A 20174-nucleotide genomic window follows, 5' to 3' on the forward strand; every position below is an offset into this window, starting at 1 on the left:
TTTTCCTACCAGTTTCGGTTTCGGTTTCAGCAGCCGAGAGATATCAGGTCTTGTCGTGCGGCGTGGGAAAAAAGCGATATAGTCGCCGATTCCTCACTTGTAGCGATTCATGTTCTTCCTGATCGTTGTAGTGAACTGAAACGACACAGGAACGATTATATTGCTGTATTTTCATCCCTCACGTGACCAAGGCACTTTGACGCCCCAGCCATCGCTCGGCTGTTGCAACCGAAACAGGTGAGAAAAGAATTTCGATTAGAAATTATTCAGCAGCTGTAGGCGAATAAGTGTGATGATCCGTGTAGTAATCGGGCATCATTACAAAGGATAAAACACGAACTCGGAAATTAGGCGTCTATAGTTCTTCAAAGTGTGGCTCCATCGGAGTGGTGTGGTGGTGTCTCTAGTGATGCGAGCACAGGAGGAAAGAGAAATAAAGAGGGAGTGAGAAATCGTCTAGTGGCCTGCCTCGCACATCGTTTTATACAAACTGTTAGACTTCAAATATGTTAATGACTTCTTTATAAAACTTATTGAGAAATTGCCGGAACAGAAAATGAATTTTTTGATAACCACTGACCAGGAAAAAAGATCATGGCAGCCTGGGGTCTGAGACCCCTCTTCATTAAATGCTGGTGGGGAGTCTGGCAGACACCTCTGACTTTAAGCACTTGTACCACAAACACCTGTTCTTCCCTACCTGCTACCCAGAGAAATATCCCACCATGTCAAGAACACGGACCTACTCTACATCATTCTGTTTGTGCTTGCCAAAAACCACCCGGTGGTATTCCATCCATAACTCTGCCCACTCCCTCCCCTGGGAAGGTACCTTAATTGTCCCGCACAGAGCCGACTGACCAACGTTGGCTGGTCGAGCGAATAATTGAGGCCAGTGGGGCTATGGACTAAGTGTTACAATTGTTCCCGAGACTGCACTGACCTGCAACGACCTGCAAGACCAACGACAGCTGCTCTGGCGGGCCTTCAGGATCGTGGTAAAACATGGAGCCCTGGACTTGGGGTTCCACTAAGGAATTCGAGGAAAATAGAAAAAAAATTCCTCCTCCTCCTCCTCCTCCAAGGATTCGCAGATGTGCTTGCAGACGTATCTATAGGGCCGTGTAGACGTGCAAGGGCGCGCGTCCGACCGGAGCCAAGAAATATGTTATTATTCTCTGCACACGGTGTAGCCCGAGCATTCCACACGCACCACTTCGTTCTCGTTGCGGCTCAGCGTGGAGGCCGCGCGTTGCTAAACGCGTGGCATTATATTGTCCCCATCGAAAGGAGAGCATCGTCTCGATTTGAAATGAGTTATGTACAAGAAGAAGAAAAGAAAATTAAGGGTGAACTATACCCAATCCTTGCTAGATATGGGAGAAACGACTCAAGACCTTTTCTTTTTGGACGCCATTGTAGGTTTGGCCTTTGTTTTACAGCCCGAACTTATAGTGGTTTGGCGCCACGTTTTATTACCCCCAATTCAAACTTTCTTACCGAAATCTAATCGTATCCCTTGATGATATCACAAGCTAACAGTGTTCAAACCATAAAGCTAACAGTGTTCAGCTTCTGCGTGCATTATTTCTTTTATTTCGGTGATTCATTTTTTTTTGTTAGTTTCCTTCTCTCTTCCCCAGCAATCATTTTATTTTTGGCCACGTAAATATACATCTTAAAAAAATAACAAGAGTTCAAAGCTGCTGAACCAAATATTGAGTGTAAGCATTAGCTGCGGGTAACCGAGCGTCCTTCTCTTTTTCTTCTTCCTCAGCCCACATATAAAGCCCCGCTTTAACCAAGCCGTAAAAACGTGCCTTAGTGGCCTATAGGGGTAACGTGAATGCCAGGGTCCTAGCAAGCTGATTCTGACATAACCATTCCATTTGAAATGAGAGACCCAAGTTGGTAGCTCCTGCCAACTGAGCCGCGGCTCCGACCGCGCCACGCCAACCGCTTGAGTTGGGGGCCAATCTCTCGCTTTTGTATCACGTGGGGTGTGACGTCCCAGCGTCACGTGGGTAAGACGTGGCTACCGTCGACCGCTTGAGTTGGTAGCCCAGCTCTCACCCTAGTGTCACGTGGGGTGTGACGTCACAGCGTCACGTGGGTAAGACGTGGCTACCGTCGACCGCTTGAGTTGGTAGCCCAGCTCTCACCCTAGTGTCACGTGGGGTGTGACGTCACAGCGTCACGTGGGCCCGCATGGAGCGTTTTTCCGGGCGATTCGCCGGCGTCGACGGCAGCGGAGCGTTTTTTTGCCGCCGGAGAGGGCGATTTTGCCAAATCGTCGGGATCTGGCTGAACAGATAAAAACGCCGACGACGCGCCGACGCCGGAAGTCGGCAGCGGCAGAGGGCCAGTGAGAGCCGGAGCAGCCGTCACGTGATTCCGGTTGAAGCCACGCCCACGCCGGCCGAGAGAGAGAAGCTCGCGAGAGCGGAAAGAACGACGGGGGTTTTGGCAGTTTTGGCAGTTTTGGCGCTCCGACGGCGCCGAGGGTTTCGGGTTTCTCGGCCGAAACGGCCGAGCAGCAATGAAGATTTCGGAGTCGCTCCGCGCACGAGGCGACGACAGCAAGGTCCGGGCATCGGGCACCGTGCATTTCCTTTTTTCTTTTTTTTTTTAGGTTGGAGTTCGGTAATGGTGGGCCGTCCGCTGGGGCCACGAGTGTTTACGCTGAGCTCGGAGGTTGTTTATGAGCCCGAAACCTACAGTAGTATTGCTTTCGCAATAAAATCTCTGAACTCCAATTCTTGGTCGATCCCCCTGTGTGGGTATGTGCAAACTGTTATGAGTATAGCAACAGTTATAGCAACAGTAGCAGCTCCGTAGGGAACACTTCGCAGTTGACATTGCCGATGCGACGAAGGACGTTGTATAGCCCGAAATACCGATGAAGGAGCTATACACACAGCCCTTTATGGCGCGTAGGCCTGTTTGTAGTACACAACCCAGTGTCGAAGGTTGTAGCAACGGGCATCGGCGGACTGCTGCTCCTTAATGTTTAACAGGCTGGCTGACGAGCTTGCAAATGTAAACTCCAGCAAAGATGGAGATTTGTACCCGAACTACACAGGACGCGACAACCCAAATCTTGACTAGCCTTTCTCGGACGCAGATATCTGGGCCGCAATGTCTCAAATAAAGACAATATCTGCTTCTGGACCAGATAAAATCAATAATAAGACACTGCGGAACCTAGATCTAAAGTCGGTCACAGCGCTCACGAATTATTTGAATGAGTGTTGAGAGAGTGGTAGCATACCCCAATCCTGGAAGCACGCCAAGATGATTTTTATTCCAAAACCTAACAAGATGATAAACTTCAATAACCTAAGGCCAACCTTGCTTACCTCATGCTTAGGTAAGCTAATGGAGCATGTTGTGCTTAATATACTGCAGGACTATGCCGAAGAATGCTCGCTTCTACCACACACCATGGTGGGCTTCAGAAGTGGACCTTCTACACAGGATGTCATGCTTCAACTGTCACATGACATCAGTAACAGATCTAACAAGGTAAATATGCAGGCCATCCTGGCTATTGACCTAAAGAAAGCATTTAACAATGTCTCCCATTATACCATACTAGAGCACCTAAACGAGATTAACCCTGGGCGAAAGCCTTACAACTACATCAAGGCCTTTCTCGGTGAGCGCTCAGTGGAACTGCACGTGGGCAATTTGAAATCCAACTCTATAAAGCTGGGAAACAGAGGCACCCCTCAGGGAGCTCTTCTTTCTCCGTTCCTCTTTTATCTGGCATTAATCAAGATCCTGGATAGACTCGTCAAAATACCAGGAGTACAGAACAGCCTCTATGCGGACGATATTACGGTGTGGGAAACAAAGGGCTCTCATGGTGAAATCGAGGCCGCTCTTCAAGCAGCTGCAGACGTCATCGATGAAAAGGCCAGGAGAGCGGGCCTCGAATGCTCCCCTGAAAAATCGGAGTTTATAGTGTTTCATAAAAGCAAATTAAATGCGCCCTTGACGACAGTCATTATACAGGGCGTGGAAGTAACAGAGGTCCAAGAGATCAAAATCCTGGGACTCAGGCTACAAACAAACTCTGGAAACATGCCAGCAATCAACAAACTCAAATGTGTGGTCCACCAAACAGCCAGACTAATACAAAGAATTAGTAATAGAAAACGACGCATGAAAGAACACAACCTCTTCAAACTATAATAGACGCCTTCATTATAAGCAGGATTACATACTCCCTCCCGTACTTAAAACTCCAAAGAAACGAACTTGCGAGAGTCGATGCCATCATTAGAATAGCTTACACAATGGGCCTGGTTCGCTCGACTCCCAACGAAGAGCTTCTCAAACTCGGGGTCCACAATACCTACGAGGAATTCAAAGAAGCACAACGAACTGCCCAAATAAGGCACCTGACTAGCACGCCCACCGGTAGGACAATGCCTGAGAGATTAGGTCTTGAGGGCAAACCCCTACAAGACCTCCCTCAAACTATTCTACGCGATATCCGAAAGAGGATCATCATCAAACCTCTTCCTCGGAGCATGAACCCCGACGCACATCAAGGCCGAAGAGAAGCACGAGCTAAGAGCCTGCACAAGACCCTGAGCCGGCTACAACTACATCAAGAAGACGCGGAAGACAATTTGATATGTGGAGTCACACAGCCCAACACTAACCCAGCGAGACTCGCTATGGCGGAGACTGTTTCCACATCCAGACCCTTAGCGGCGGAGGAGGCCGCCATCGCTGCGGCCATCGTTTTTATTAATGCAACAACCATAGTAAGCGACTCCAAACTGGCAATCTGTAACTTTGCTTGAGGTAGAGTCTCCAGTCCCGCCTCACAAATACTCAGTGAAATGAGAGAATCTCCTATCTTGAGAGAGATCGAATAAGGATACGAATGCCTTCTGCCGGTTTTGCGAGGAGAAAGACAACTTCGAGCATATGATCTGGGCGTGCAAAGCCCATAAGCCTCCCTCAGAACTCTTGCCTGATCCCTCTAAAGAAGCTTGGGACAAGCTAAGGTCAAGAGATGACCCTGGCATTCAGTTCCAAAGTCGTCGAATGGGCCGGCGTTGCCAAGTCTCCACGGCCTGCGGCACGCTAGCAGATTCCCTTATTCCTCCCACTTATTCTGAATAGCTTTATCAGCCTCAGCCTCTGCTTGTTCCACAAACGGGTCGGCGTCTACCGTGCACCTCCTCATCATCGCACGCGAGTATACTGCCCTCAACATCATGCGGACCTCCCTAGCATAGACGGGACATAACGACGGAATGGGGTAAACCGGGTTATTTCCTGCGTCGCGGTGTTGTAAGCGAAGTAAGGCAGAATTTCGTCTTACGTTTCATGCTCAAAGTGTATGTACGTCGAAACCATATGTCCGCTAACGTCTTGTTTAGACGTTCCGTTAGGCCGTTTTTGCGGGTGATATGGAGTGATTATCTGATGTTCGGTATGGCTCAGCGTCAGGGTGTTCCGCAAGAGCTAAGCTGTGAACGCCTTGCTCTGATCAGTAATTATGGCCGACGGGCGCATCATATGAAAGTACTACGTTCTGCATAAAAAACTGAGCCACTTCGGCGCAGTACTTTGCGCAAGAGCATTCGTCTCGGCGTACTAAGTCAAGTAATCAAACTACGGTTGGTCGACAACAGAGGAAAGGATCCCAGAATATCCGTGCCTACTTTGTTGAACGGTATTGGAGTGAAGCATGCCAGAAGGCTTTAGTGCTTTTTTGTGTGTGTGTGTCGCTGGTATTGCTGACAAGTCCTTGCATATTGCTTAACGATGGACGAAAGCTGGGGCCAGTACTAATTTTGCTGGTAGAGAATGCGTGTAAAACCAAGATGACCAGAAGTCGGTGCGTCATGACATGCAAGGACTTCGTCTCGCAGGTCGAACGGTTCGATGTACGAGAAGGTAGTTTTCGCAATGGAGGCAGAATTCTTTTAAACACCACTCTAGGTGCCGGGAGATGGCAGGGTGCCATCTTCGAGATGTTCGATGGGCAGTCGCAGCTAGGGGTCGGTACGCTGTCTGGAAATGAGGTCAGACGTGCTCCGAGAAAACTATCGTCGTTCGTGTGCCTTGCGTAGTAGATGGTTCGACGGGAACGTGCGACAAGCTATCAGCCTATTACATCGTGTACTTGCGGTCGGACTTCGTGACGACGAAATAAAATTCTTGCAGCCGTAGTTGCTAAGCGGCTGCAATAGTGCTTTAAATTCTTCAGCCGACACTAGTTGTAACCGGTGACGACACGAAACAGCCTGTCATACAGGCAGTCATGAACAAAATTTTTTGTGAGGCTATGCCGGGTGATGACTAGTGTTACGTTTCTCCACCGACAAGTGGGACAGCTGACGCGGCCACCGCATAGCAACAGGCAGAACCGCGAGCGGATCGGCCATTTCGACGCCGTTCATCGGCCGCGCAACGCTTCCTCCCGCCGACAAGTCTCAGCGTGTTCCTGCCACGCGCCAAATGTGTGTGCGTGCGTGTGTGTGCAAGAGCTGGCCAAGCCTGGAGCTCGAGGGAAAGTGCGTCGCCCTCTCCTGTCTGCAGGAGGTGGAGGAGATGAGGTCGGAACACCTGCGATTGAGTCATTCGTCTTGAACCAACATGTTTGGCTCTCCCTTTCCTGTGAGGGTTTACCCTTTCCCTGTGAACTGGAAAAACTATAAAAAGCAGCGGCCGACTCCGCTGAGATAGAGACTACTTTGACGCGCCGTTGGCACGACGCTAGACACCAGCTGTGTGAGAGTGTCTGTAATCTCTCCGGGTCAGCTTCACTGCCCGTTTCTTCCTGATGTTACAGTAAAGGTTGTTTCGTTAAAAGACGCCTCGTCTTTGCTGCCACCTTTGATGCCGTCCGCCGTCCACGGAGCTGCCAGGCCAACGCTACCGAGAGGCCGCGCGCCGCAGCGGTACGCTACTCAGGCGCTCGCGACACCCAAATGTAACACTAGGCGCATGCACGTTCCATATTCGCCTGAATGACTGCCTGAGCACTTGTTTCGTGTGAGGCGAGGCTTTTACCGAACTTCTGGGCTAGTGGTCGCTTTTTGCTGCTCGCGCTCAGTGGCAGCCACGCGGCTACCTTGCTCGATGTGCGGCCAAGCTATAGCACTGACAGCACACATTCACAGGGCACACGAACCGTAACTGTGCTACCACATGAGCACTCTGCACTGCCCTTGCCCGTAAAGCATTCGGCAACTTTCTGGACAGGCTGACATATTCTATGGCTGTGCCACGGACGAGATAGCAATGCTCATTGCTGACTCTGGCAATAAGCACCTTTTTGCGACCGCCATGCACGGAGGAATAAAAGACCGCGCTACAGAAACGCCCAGAGCGAGCAGGAGGGATACATTAGGCTTGACCATTCGGAGCACGGTGATTCGGAGTATCCGCTGTTCGTCGCAGGCGACTCTAACAAGGATACTGGCGTGTGGCGCCAGTGCGATGTTATCACCGGCAACTCGCAGTGCAGATTTAAACCACGACCTACTCCCACTGTGCTCAGGAGCACCGTGCTCAGGAGTTTCTGTCGCCATCTCGGTGAGAAGCGCTACAAAGCGATTCGGTAGGTCTCTCGTAGTACTGTGTTTGCGGAGAGTTGATCGATGCCAAGGATAACATCGCGAGAGTATTCACGCAGAACGAAAAAAGTCACGATCTGCCTTGCCACAGTGGTAGCAAGAAGTGGTGGTCAATAAGCAGTGTGCGAGTGGCCAGTCTTCCTCGTCGCCTGTAGCCGATCCGCCCCCCCTTCCCCCCCCCCCCCCCACCCACTGGTTGGGCAGCCTGCACCGCAACCACTGGAGTAGTCGGTGGTCAGTGAATTGGGCAGGGTGGCACACAACACCCCCATATGTCACCGACTGGATGGGGGCTGGCAGACCGGCTGCAGTGACCGGCGCCCTGAGTGCGTGCTCGCGCTGGTCAGGGAGTCTACAGCAGGGGCAATAGTTCCGTGAAGCTTCTGGAGCTCCTCGCGGTCCACGGACCTGAGTTTGCGAAGGAAGCTCGGATTAGCCCCGGTGTCATACAGTCAACCTCGTCCATCGTTGAAAGCGTGGGCTCTGGTGTCGTTCGCCGGGTGTACTGGCTGCATCGCTCCTTCAGCCTTTGCTCCATAAAGACGGCATCGGCCAGAAACACATCGATGTAGGTTGGCAGATTCCAGACGAGTCCACGAAACAGCTGTTCTTTTAGTGCGCGCATCAGATGCCACAACTCGGTCTTTGCTCATTGCAGGGTCAGCATGATGGCAGAGATGGGTCACTACCATGACATACATGGAAACTTCCTCATTTGGGAGCTAGAGCGAATTCAGAGCACGCTTCCACTCGTCTGGCGGTCACTGCTGGTGTACATACTCAGGAACTGATTGCCAGGTGGGCAAAGTAAATATACAGTTACAGTAATCGCAAACATGCTTTATTAATACTTATGTGGTGATATTCTTAAGCAGGAAGCAATGCTGGCAGCAGTTTATTTACACACCACATTTTAAAGGGAGGAACAGCATAGTCCAGGATGGAGACAGACACAGCTGCCTCATGGTTCACCATCTTCAATGGGACTAGTCCTTTCAATGCCAGCTCCCCAAACTCTCATAACATCATGATGCCTTCTATTGCGACAGAAATCGCTTGAAACTAAGGTATTGCAATAAAACATCTGAGGAGGCAGAAATAGCACAGTAGAACAATAATTGCATATCACTGCAATTGCTGCCAAGCACATACAAGCTGTATAAGGTGCAGGTTGCAATGGACTACCTGCCTCACATATATGCCCCATGCTCATATAATCCAATGAAGTGCACCTTTCACTATACCAACTGGCTATCTTCAAAGCTTTGGAAAGAAGACCCACATCATGTTTAGGGGCAACGGGCACTTTTACTGTTAATTTCCGATTGGTATTATATATCCGGAACAAAACACAATTTAAGCAAGTAGACAGTGCTATATGATTTAGGTATGGAAACGTTCGATAGCAGAATACAATTTAAAAAAAAATACAGTTGGCGAGAGCAAGGCATGGTCTGGGCATTCTGTGTTACTCGAGTGACCAATCATACAGTAAACAAGATCAGCTTTTTAATGTGACATCAAACAAAACAGGAGCATCAAAAATTTTGAGCTTGCAATTTAGTCTTGCAGTCAGCTTTTTTTTTTTTTTTCAGGTAACAAGAAAAGCTAACAACAGACTACTTTTTGGTCATGGAGGAATTTTGTGTGTAGTCCTGAATGTGAGCGGAGTCTCACTACAAAGTTACATCATACCTGACCATAGCGCAAGCTTCTGGTAAAAAGCCCAGAATACAATCATGTTCTCGCAGGCAAGGAATGTACTTTGTATAAGCAGCATTAGAATTTAGTGCCAAGCAAAACTGGTAGCCTTTTCACTTGCTGCAGCTTTGCAAACTTTTGCTAAAAAGAAGCACATGAACATAAAATTCAAAAGAGGCCACTTTCAGCCTAGCAGTTTTTATTAGTATCACTATGTACAGTTCTTTTATTCTTGAAAATTTCATCTGGAAGCAGAACAGTGACGCATCTGTAAAAACAGCACCAAGGTGGAATACGATCCTCATCGATCAGCTGACTTCACAGGGTTCTAGGACAAAAAAAAAAGGGGGAAGATTAAGGATGATCGCAAGCAATGGTGTAATGGCGGCTAGTTGGTTTTCCATCATCATGTAGGCGCGCTGAACTTTAACTCGAGGAATGCGTAAGCGATCCGTCGATAGCGCTGACGAGCAGAGAGATACAATTGTTAACAGGCAGCGTGATGGAAAGTGGTGCTTCAGGTGTTACGGGTTGATGAATTGCACTTATAAACTTGTTTCTGACACGTGTTTGTACATGTTTTCTTTGTATGTGTGTATATAAGGAGAGAAGTACTTGTAATAAACAGTTGAAAGTTCGCGCACGTACCAGTCTTGTCTTGTGTTAGTAATTTGTCTCGAGTTAAAAGTTCAGCGCGCCTACATGATTATGGATGACATTAACAGTTCTGTAATAGAACTTCCATCAATAATGCATAAATTGACGAAATGCAAGTATAAAAGGACAAGAACAAGAATTAAATGTCGATATAGCTTCCAGCACACCTCATGTCAAAACACCAGTTTTTGCAAAAAAGTGTGTCCTTCGGTAAGGCTACTATTATTCCCCTTTTGCAATAATTTATCTCCTGCGGTCTGTTTTGAGTACCCCAACATAAAGAACAACCTTAGAAGGATGTTGCTATTATCTGTACAACAGCTCATTTGAGCTAATGAAGCACAAGTAAACACCTTGGATTTGTGCTTTAAAAGCTTAATTAACACAAAAATGTAATGTTAGAAGCAATGTAAAGATGCAAAGCCACCAGTTCCATTCATGACAGAAAAATAAATTGAACAAAACTGATATAATGCACCAATATAAACCTAATTAAAAAGGGGTGCCAATTGAAAATGTTTAAAAAGTGTACACTGCTCTGAATAAACAACAATCAAGGAGTCCCCTACTGCTTAACCCAAAACACCCTTGCAAAAAAAAAAAAAAAAGAAAAAAAAAGAAAAGAAGAAGCCACTGCCCATTCTGTTAGGCACAGCATATAATCTTTGCACTGAACACCTGCTCTAGGAGGACTTTTTAAAGGATGCCTTTGCTACCTGGGTCCGTATTCAGAGTTTGCGTCGTTATTGAAGTATCGCTATCTAGCGTGATTTCGAGCCATCTGACTGGTCGAAATGCGGGAACCGGTGTTGCCACTACGGTACCGGAAGAGGCGGCAACGTCATGTTCTGGCGTTTCTACCAATCAGATTCAGATAACTCGAGATCATGTGAAATAGCGACACTTCAATAACAACGCAAACTCTGAATACAAGCCCTGATGGACTGTTTTACAACAGATTCTCAGAGAACAGTACCACTGTAGTAGCCTACAACAAGCAAGTAAAAAAAAAAAAATGAGTGCTGGAACCAGTTATGAGCTGTGCACTATAAAGTCTAACTGCCCAAAAAATGTCTACAGTTAACACAGTCTGTTTTTGCATGTGTTGGCTTATTTTTTGAACATGCTGTGACACACCCTCTTTAACAGGGAGAAATACATGCTCTGTGTTACTGCCTTATTATCCTTCTCAAACTGAACAAGTAGAAATTTTTAAACGTCGAACCTCAGACTGCGCCTACAGACGTGAACTTTCTTGACGGTCATGATACTTTACAGCTGTTTTATAACATAACATGCGAACGACAAGCCCGCTTTGCATTATTCCTCAAAGGTTTCACGAAAGAGAATGTGTAGGTTACGTCCACACATTTTATAGGTTTTTTTCTGATAGGCAAAACATTTCATGAATGTGTCAATACCATATTGTCAAATATTATAAGTGCAGCTTTCTCCTATGCTTCTGCCTGTTTCAATTGACTCCATACTTCAAGACTTAGTACTGCGAAAAAAGAATTGCAGGAGCTAACCAAGTAAGAGAAGACGAAATAATTGTAGACTAAGTTAGTGACTGCAATCCTTGGTTTTCATTATGACCACACAAGACAAAATTTCGTCAAACTCTTGACTAAGACCTAGATCTATATTCCAAGGGTATAAGTACAATAAACACAGCAAACTCATTTACATGAAAAGTTTCCCTAAAAGTCCTTCAACCAGAGAAAGACGTGCCTACCTGGCTTGGTGCAAACACCGAATGATGCTGCTCACAAAAGACGATTGGGTCAATAACCAGTGGCACAGGTGTAGCTGATGGTGGCACAGCTGTGGGGAGCACTGGCGGTGTTGACAGTGAAGGTGGGTGTAGAATCACCGAGTGAGGAGGGGACACTGGATCCACAGTGGCTGCCACAGGGCCTGAAGGGATTTCTGGAAATCCCATGGTTCCAGCTAAGCCTGTCTGGCTTGCCCCCAAAGTGATACTGCTGCTTTCACTTCCAACGCTTGCACCAGAAGGTCGTCGTTCTACGAAACCTGAATCTTCCACTGAAAGGTACAGCATGGAGGAAGGCCAGTGAGACAAGGATGATGCTAAGTAGCTACTGCAGCACAAAGGTTGCAAAGTGTATGCACAAATTTTTGATGGCTCAGTTCATTCAGTAGCCAAAGTATATTTTACAGGATCATTGAAAACGACAATGTTTTATGTAGCAAACAATGCACCTTGACCACCACTAGACTATGTGGCAACAGATGCGCGAATAAACTACTGAAATATGGTCATCTTTCTTGCTACCCTGAACATCATATTGGCTGCAATGAGAGAAATGATAGTGGCTGCCTCAATACCAAGCACCCTTAGTACCACTTAGCGCTCAAGCGCTGTCCCAAATCTGTAAAAGGAGGACACGCAGGAAAAACGAGTCGCATAAATCCATATGCATCCAGAAAGGTTGACATGGTGGCCTTTACCAACTCGCACAGCACTCCCAAGTGTGTGGGCTCTGCATGAGCAAATGTGACAATGCATTTAGAGCAGTGTGCCATAGCCTGAGTGTAAATTATGCAATGGCCATTGTAGCCCTCTTCAATCTCCTTATTGCCATCCTAACAGATTCCCGGAGCGTGTGCTGCGTCCTCCTGTGAAGCGAGCTGTGTACCGCTATAAAAAAATTATATAACCGCACTTATAGTGTCGCAACAACACGCTCCTCATTCAGATCAAGCTGTGTACCACTGTAAAAAAAATTCTATACCACACTTATAGTGTCGCAACGATGCGCTCCTCATTCAGATCATTAGGATCCGTCGGAGCACGTCGGTCCCTAGAAATGCGGAGGCTAATATGCTGGCTCAAGGCTTCACCAGCTGGGCCTCGGGGGTGAGCTGCTCAAATCAGTTGAAGGCCACATAGATAAACTGGTGTTCATCCAACGCCTCATTTCCTTGAAATGTTACAACACTAAAGGAAGCCGCAGCCCACACAGAATGCTCGTGTGGCAGCATGCAGAAAACTGGAGGCAACTGCAAACTCTTTTCTTTCCAATCTTACACGTCCTCCACAAAATAAGCTGGTCACATTACGGAGATGTGTCCATCATGCAGGGTTCCCCCCCCCCCCCCCCCCCACCTCATTCTATACTAGCAACTACGGGAATGCAGTCAAGTGCCTTCATGATTTCCTGATTTAGATACAGGCAAATATCTTTTCAACATATTTAGTTCTCTGACCAAGAAAAAGGGCCCACATACCCATCACAGAGACAAGCTCGTAAGAGTCTTCCTCTTGAGCTGTTCGTACAGCTTTGTCACTGGAGCAGCCACTTTCTGGTACAGTTTCATCAGATGGAGTTGCCAAGGGCAAGGCCGGAGGAGTTGGAGGGCGAGGTGGTGGTTTGAACACCTCCTCCTTCAGGCGGGGCAGAAAACTGTCAATGCGGTCCCACGTTACTGTCCAGAGCTGAGTGTAGCCTGACGACGAGTTCTCAAGCTCCTCCCCAGCAGCTTGAAAAACTCCCGCTGTGTCCATAACCAGCAGCATATTCTTTAGTGACTCTGGGATAGCTTCACTCTACCAAAGCAAAGAATGCAAAACAGAGGTATGTTAAGAGGAGTGCAAACATACTTCACAGCCACACAAAGAAAAATTACTTTGACCCTTGATGCCTAGCAGCAACTTACCAATATTGCTTCCTTTGCAATATGTTAATACTGTATACAAGGAATTGCACCATTCTGTACTAAACACCACTAAGAAGTCATGTAAAGAAACAGGAACGATAAACAGACAGAAATATATCAGCTAGAATATATCAGCTAGAGTGTAAAGGAATACCTTTAATAGGCCTTTTTCCAGCAACAATGTGCAGTAGAATAATGCTAAAGAATAGAAGCAATACTGTTGGCTGATCATAATAAATGATAACTGAGAGAGACGGCTTCTAGTTACAAGCAAGCCACTGACACTGACTGCTTACCAGAAGGTCGCTGTCCTCAGCATGCATGTACTTGTCCATAAAATCCAAGATTGTCAACCACAGGGCAGTAAATGTAGGCAAGGACAGCAGTGGATTCAAATGTTGCAAAAATACCTAGATGTACAACAAAAACAGTAAACAGTTTCACCTTAATGACAATAATTGTACTTATTTCATGTATGAGAGAAAGAAAATATTTATTGAAGAACAAATACTTCAGGTAGCGACGTTAAAACTGCCTACGATATAGAAAGTAGGCAGGCGGAAACAGGCAACAGAGGGGCAGGAAATGAAGGAAAAAAAAAACATGTCCAAAAGAATTTAAATGGTTGCTATAAAATTTAGAAGCACATAATACGTTTTTCAGATTTTTCACATAGATACCAGTTAAAAAAAAAAAAAAAGGTCAATGTCTTACAATAAGAAAACAAAATAAGTGCATGTCTTTCATATGCAAGGGCAAAGTGGAGGACTCAAAGGGGTTCAGACACCAAAAATTTTGAGGCTATAAAAAGCCACCATGCCTTTGCTCTACTGTGTGTGTGCGTGTGTGAGTGTGTGTGTGTGTTGGGGGGGGGGGGGGGGACTTCTGCCTCAGCAGATTTGGAGACCCTGTAAGTTTCCATAAGTTCCCTTGGAACTATGCACAAAAAGATGCTGGGGATGTCAAGCATGCTTTGCTTTCTGCACCTTGGCCCAGAGTCAATGTCCTCATTGGTGTCGGATACAGACAAATTGTGGTCGAAACGAAAGCTGCTGCAGCTAGCCATGCCAATTTCTGGCATTGTTTGCTTGCACTCGACCAGCATGTGTACGAGAGCAGACAATGCCCACGTGACCAGACTGAGCTGTCAAGTTTTCCAGGCATGGTGTCACTGTCCAACTCGCAAACCAAAATCAAAAACTGTTCAAATAAATAAATAATGCAGTAACAAGATATTTATTGGAAATAAATGGATCTTCCAAGTGTGTACTACGCCTCCCAGAGTAATAAGAAACGTTCGAAAGAAAGAACATGAAAAGCATAAATTTGGTGTCTCCAGCTCTTTAATATGCTTTGAGGTGTCAGTGGCATCTCAGTAAAAGCATACTATACTAAAAGACAACAGCAGGCCCTTGGAAACCAAAAGGGATTAAATGAAACTTGCAAATAAATGGATTTAAAACAGCTTCAAGATTGGCTGGTTAGTGTAGAAAGAAATGCAAAAAAGTCTCACTAATCAGGATTGCACATAACACAACCCTTTGTAAATGAAAATGGAAGTTAAACTAATGAGACAACCTGAGTTCTACCATAGTATGCACCTCACTTCGTGCCTCCGGTACCAGCAGCTGAAATAATTTCTCCCACGTCTGATAAGACCAGCCTCACTTACTAGCTGCCACAGTGGCACAAAAGTGCCCACACAGTGAATTGTCCTTAGAAAAGAAGACCAAGATTATTTAAGATATCAAAACCAACAGCTTCACCAGGCATGCCATTCAGAAGAGGAGCCTAGCCATAAGACAATATGAATCACAACAGTTAACTATTTTTGACACAGAGAATTCGCTTCAATCATAGAGGACTCAAATATGCAGGATTTACTTGTAGCAAACAAACTCCAAACTGATATATGACCCCTCAAGTTCTGTGCTCAGAAGTGATGAGTTCTTTCGGGCTTCAATGAGCACATTCTGACTGAAAAAGAATTACAAAACCATTCAGAGAGAACATCCCTACTTCAGCATCACTGTGGAGTTGTGCTTCAACTTTACCAAGACGGCAGTAGATAGGCAGATTGAGGCAACTAATGCTGATGAGTAGAGCTTATGAGGCCGCTCAATAGACAGGTTCAATTGTCCAAATATTTAAAAAATGTGGCGTCAAGAATTGAAGCAAACAACATTCAGTCATTTTTCAAATATCAGTCATTGGTTTTACATTTTAGAGTGTTTAAAAAAGGTCAGTTCAGAAAAGCAAGAAAAAGCCTGTGCACGTTTTTCGAGCAGACGGGTGTGGAGGCCCGTCTGTTTCAACTCGCCAGGTAGTGCGCGTCGTGACCGAACGCTCCGTGCGTGCTATCTCGGACGATAACGACCGGACACTGCCCTCCAGCCGTCAAGTGCAATGCGCCGTGCGCGTGTTTCACCTCTTCTTAGTGACAGAGACACAGCACGCATGCGGCTGGCGTGTTTATTTTTATTTATTTATGTAATGCACATTGTGGAGGCAGTGCCGAGTGCTCCAGCGTGATAAGTCAATCGCGGGCGGACCTCACACTCATACTGTGTGGAATGAACAATATTGTATTATACTCATTTACCTTTCAACCTAAACTGTACTTTCTCCCTGTCGCTCACCTCTTTGGTTTCTCCTACCTGTCTTCTTACTATCATTTCCGCCGCCCCAGTCCAGGTGCTTCAGCTTATTTCGGTAGCAGATACCGGGGCAGCAAAAATCTTTTCCTTCCTTTATTATTTTATTTTTATTCTATTATAATAAAGAACCCCTTACTACTACTACTATTACCTACTTCTCTCATCAGCAGCAAAGAGGGGTCTTTTCTATTTCAAATTATGTTTGCTCACCAACTACAAATGATAAACACCTGCTCACTTTAAAATAGTTTCTCGTGTATACATTGGAACAATTCTGCAGCAATGTAAACTTTTAAGAAATGAAACTATAACATCCTGGTCTCAGAGGTTTCTACCAACAATATTTCACTTTCCTCTCTTTCTTTGCTAATTTCCAGAAGACCATTTCTTATACACTACACTATTTCTTGGATCTTTACTGTACACATAACTGAAAGAACAACTAATCTTTCAATTTAATTAGTAGTTTCTTGTACAAAACACACTTCTAAATACCACACTGCCTCAAAACACAAGCACTTTGTAGCTGGATGTTTGTTCATAAAAAGTATGTGAGGTGTTCTTGTTTTTGCCATCAGCCAGGGGAATGAATAAAATGTCAAACATACAATCAGGGTATGCCAACCCATTGGCAAGATTACCAAGGTTTTGAGTTCACACAGTTAACAATACAAAAAAAATTGTTGGGGGTACTTAGATCTCTTTCAAGTACGGTAAGGCGAGAGCCTTCCCTGAGACTCTATGCACTTATTTGGTTCATTTTTCTTTTTTTTTTTTTTGCCTTTTTGGTTGTTTCTTTTCTTTTACTGTTTTTGCTCTTTTTTTTTTCTCTCTTCAGCTGCTCTTTTTTTTTTTTTTTTTACTCTTGACTGACTGTTTTCGATGTAACCCGATAATGAGGCCTGCAATTTTTTTCCATATTTTTAGCACAATTTCGACATCCGTGTCCGTTTTGCCGTCTAATTGTCTTTTTAGGCTTTAATTAATTAACTAATCACTCCGCATGAATGAAACTTTGCACACAGATATTTTCTTCGCCACTGGCCTCATATGTACAACAATTTTTTTACTTATCAATCAATTCGTTTCTGGACCATGACGGTGTGACACCTTAATATTCGCCTTAATATATATTTTTTTTCTCGCTTGTTATACATATGGTCTCAGGTTTAATTCACAATTGTAGTGGTTTTGAAATTTTGCACAGGAACCAGTCAAGTACTCAATTAATCAATTGAAGGGTACTAATAAACAGGTTAAATATCCTTAGCTGATGCGGAGCTCCTACTGCCAGCAACATGAAGAAAGGAAATTATGAGAAGAGGTCCCGTGTATCCCAGATACCTAACAAAAAACATGCCGGAAGTCACTCATCATTCCTAAACCTACTTATGGTGCAAACAGAAACAACTTCAAGGTGCCATGTGGCAGCCAGCCCATATGGACCATTTCCGCCGCCAGCAATGGAGGGGCATGGGAGATAAGGGCTAAACAATGATGCCATGGCCTCTTCTCTAATTTTTCCTTCCTCCATGGCAAGCAACTGCACAGAATGTACCAAAAACTTACTTTGCATAGAAGTGTAGCACCTCTCATTCTGGTTTCCTCCATTCCAACCGGGTCATTGGGGCTCACATTCTCCATCAACTTGGACAAGAGAGGAAAAAGAACCTAACAGAAAACCAAGCATACCGCAACGTATAACTAAACAGGATGGATGAGAACAGCTTCATGGATCTCTACGACAGCACAATCAGGTGAAAGTAGCGAATTGTGCACACCTGCACACTTGAGTTTTTATGTGCAAGTAGCATTATGTGCCAAGCAGATATCAACAAAGGTTGCGTCAACACTAACTCGATTCATTTTATAGCAGTGTGAACATTACTTGATATTTCAATAATAATTAATACACTACACTTTAGCCATGCAACTTCAACGTTAATCCACACTACCTTGCAACTACTATGATAACACACAGGATATGTAGTTGTCTGGCAGGCCAAAAGGAACAGGTATGACTGCGGCTGAACTGAACCATCACCACAAGGCAGTGAGACCTCATTCTGGTGAACACCACTGGAAATTCAAGTGGTTATTGAAGAAACAAAAACATACTAGTCACGTAGCTAGCAAGTCAGTACCAAATTAGCACATTGGACGTGGAGCAATGCTGACCATTATGGAAGCTATCACCACCATGTACTAATGCTAAGTATATGTCTAGCACACAATTACCAGCCAAGTTTCTGTCAACGTAACAAAACAGATACCTCTGTATGCTTTCTAAAAGCATCTCGCCATTCAATAAGAGTTCTGACTTGCTTTGACCAAGCAAAGCTTTACAAGAAGTCGTTTATCAAAGCTCCTAACTTACACATAATTCAATACTATACAGCCTGGTAGCAAAATCCAAAAGGCATTACGACACAGTTCACTCATTAAAAATCTCATACAGTAGAATCTCAATGATGCAAACAAGGTTGAAACAAATTTCGGAATGATATGGATTCATAAATTTCCCCAATCAGAGTGCATTGCGTACAACGTGCAGAATTTCCAATGTTCTGAACACACTCCCACGCAACTACCGATGACAAGAACACACGAACCACAACCGCAGCCTTGAGCACTCTGCACTACCTACACATTGTTGGCTCCGCGATCGCCAGCTGCACTGTATGCACCACGAGCAGTTTGCAGCGGCATGTAGCCTCACGTTACCAATGTCACAATTGTTTGTCGCACTGTAGGGCGCCACAAATGGCAAGCTGTGGCTGTATGGCCGTAAACAGATCTGCATGAATGCCTTTGCAATGTTTCTGCATACTGATTCTTGTTTGTTTTGATGATAAAGATTTCGGATGATATAAAATTTTTTTTTTTTTTACTCCGTGTGATTCATATCACTGAGATTCTACTGTGCACACAAGTAGGCTCCACCAAGTTTCAGCTAACATGTGCACATACTTCCAATAATTTCTGCAGAATGTGGTGGACCACTGTGGTAGATGGCTGCATGAAAGACCTATGGTCTACAAGCCGCATACAAAAAAAAAGTACTAAAAAGAGAAGTTCAAACAGCATAAAAAACTAGCAGGAGTCCTCCCCCTCCCCCAACCAAAAAAAGAAAAAGTAAGAAAAAGGAAAGGCATTCCTAACCAGAGTACAGTGCGTAGCTCCATATGTGAACAGTGCTCACAATCGGCACTTCAGTACCATACTGGCACACACGCAGTACTTGCAAGGGGGAATATTTACTGTGGAAAACAGTGAATTATTCTTTTTTTCTTTTCTTTAAGAGTGATGTAATCACATTCCACTCTATATTTTGACTTGATGGCATCGCCACTTATATCACGATCTACCTCTTGGCTTTAGAACATGACATGCCTTGTAGTCCTCCAAAATATAGTAATGGAAATATAGGAAACTATGGCAATTCTATTCAGAGTGCACGACACATGATGCGAGTGGTACCGTAACATTTGTAGCAGAAAATGGGGTCTCACAGGTAATGTGGATGGTAGTCCTTCGTGAAAAGAATGTGTGCAAACACACGTACCTATTCTATATGGTGACCACTATTGGCATCGAGAGCAGGCACTAGCTGACTACTCAACTAACACGCTTGGTCTAATATGTATGAAGAACTACAGAATTCTTGTTGCTGTTGGCTTCTGATAAGCTGGTGGTGCACCCAGTGCACCTTGGGAGCAACAGCACACGACGCCTAACAGCTACTGACACCTTTTTGCTCTGCATGCATGCGCTGAGCTAGACTGGTCATCACAATTTATCAAAAGTAAAAGGAGGCAGCCTCCACAACTGCATATCTGCTTTTACAAAGGATCCAGTGTACTGTCATCAC

The 20174-nt window shown here is 45.3% G+C and overlaps 1 protein-coding gene across 3 annotated transcripts in view; it reads right to left on the reverse strand.

The window, feature by feature from the left end:
• Window positions 1-9475: 9475 nt before the first annotated feature.
• garz (Sec7 domain-containing protein garz) overlaps window positions 9476-20174 on the reverse strand; it is a 71547-nt gene continuing 60848 nt past the window's right edge. For all 3 annotated transcript variants that reach the window (XM_084589663.1, XM_084589660.1, XM_084589661.1), the window contains exons 30-34: window positions 17873-17974; window positions 13943-14056; window positions 13218-13536; window positions 11701-12011; window positions 9476-9636 (exon numbers count right to left, since the gene is read on the reverse strand). In XM_084589663.1, the coding sequence (XP_084445789.1) occupies window positions 9610-9636; window positions 11701-12011; window positions 13218-13536; window positions 13943-14056; window positions 17873-17974 (873 nt within the window). In that variant the 3' untranslated portion in view covers window positions 9476-9609. The remainder of the gene's footprint in view (window positions 9637-11700; window positions 12012-13217; window positions 13537-13942; window positions 14057-17872; window positions 17975-20174) is intronic.

The sequence above is a fragment of the Amblyomma maculatum genome, chromosome 1 (genome assembly GCF_055883805.1).
Source record: "Amblyomma maculatum isolate TAMU_Amacu chromosome 1, ASM5588380v1, whole genome shotgun sequence".
NCBI lineage: Eukaryota > Metazoa > Arthropoda > Arachnida > Ixodida > Ixodidae > Amblyomma > Amblyomma maculatum.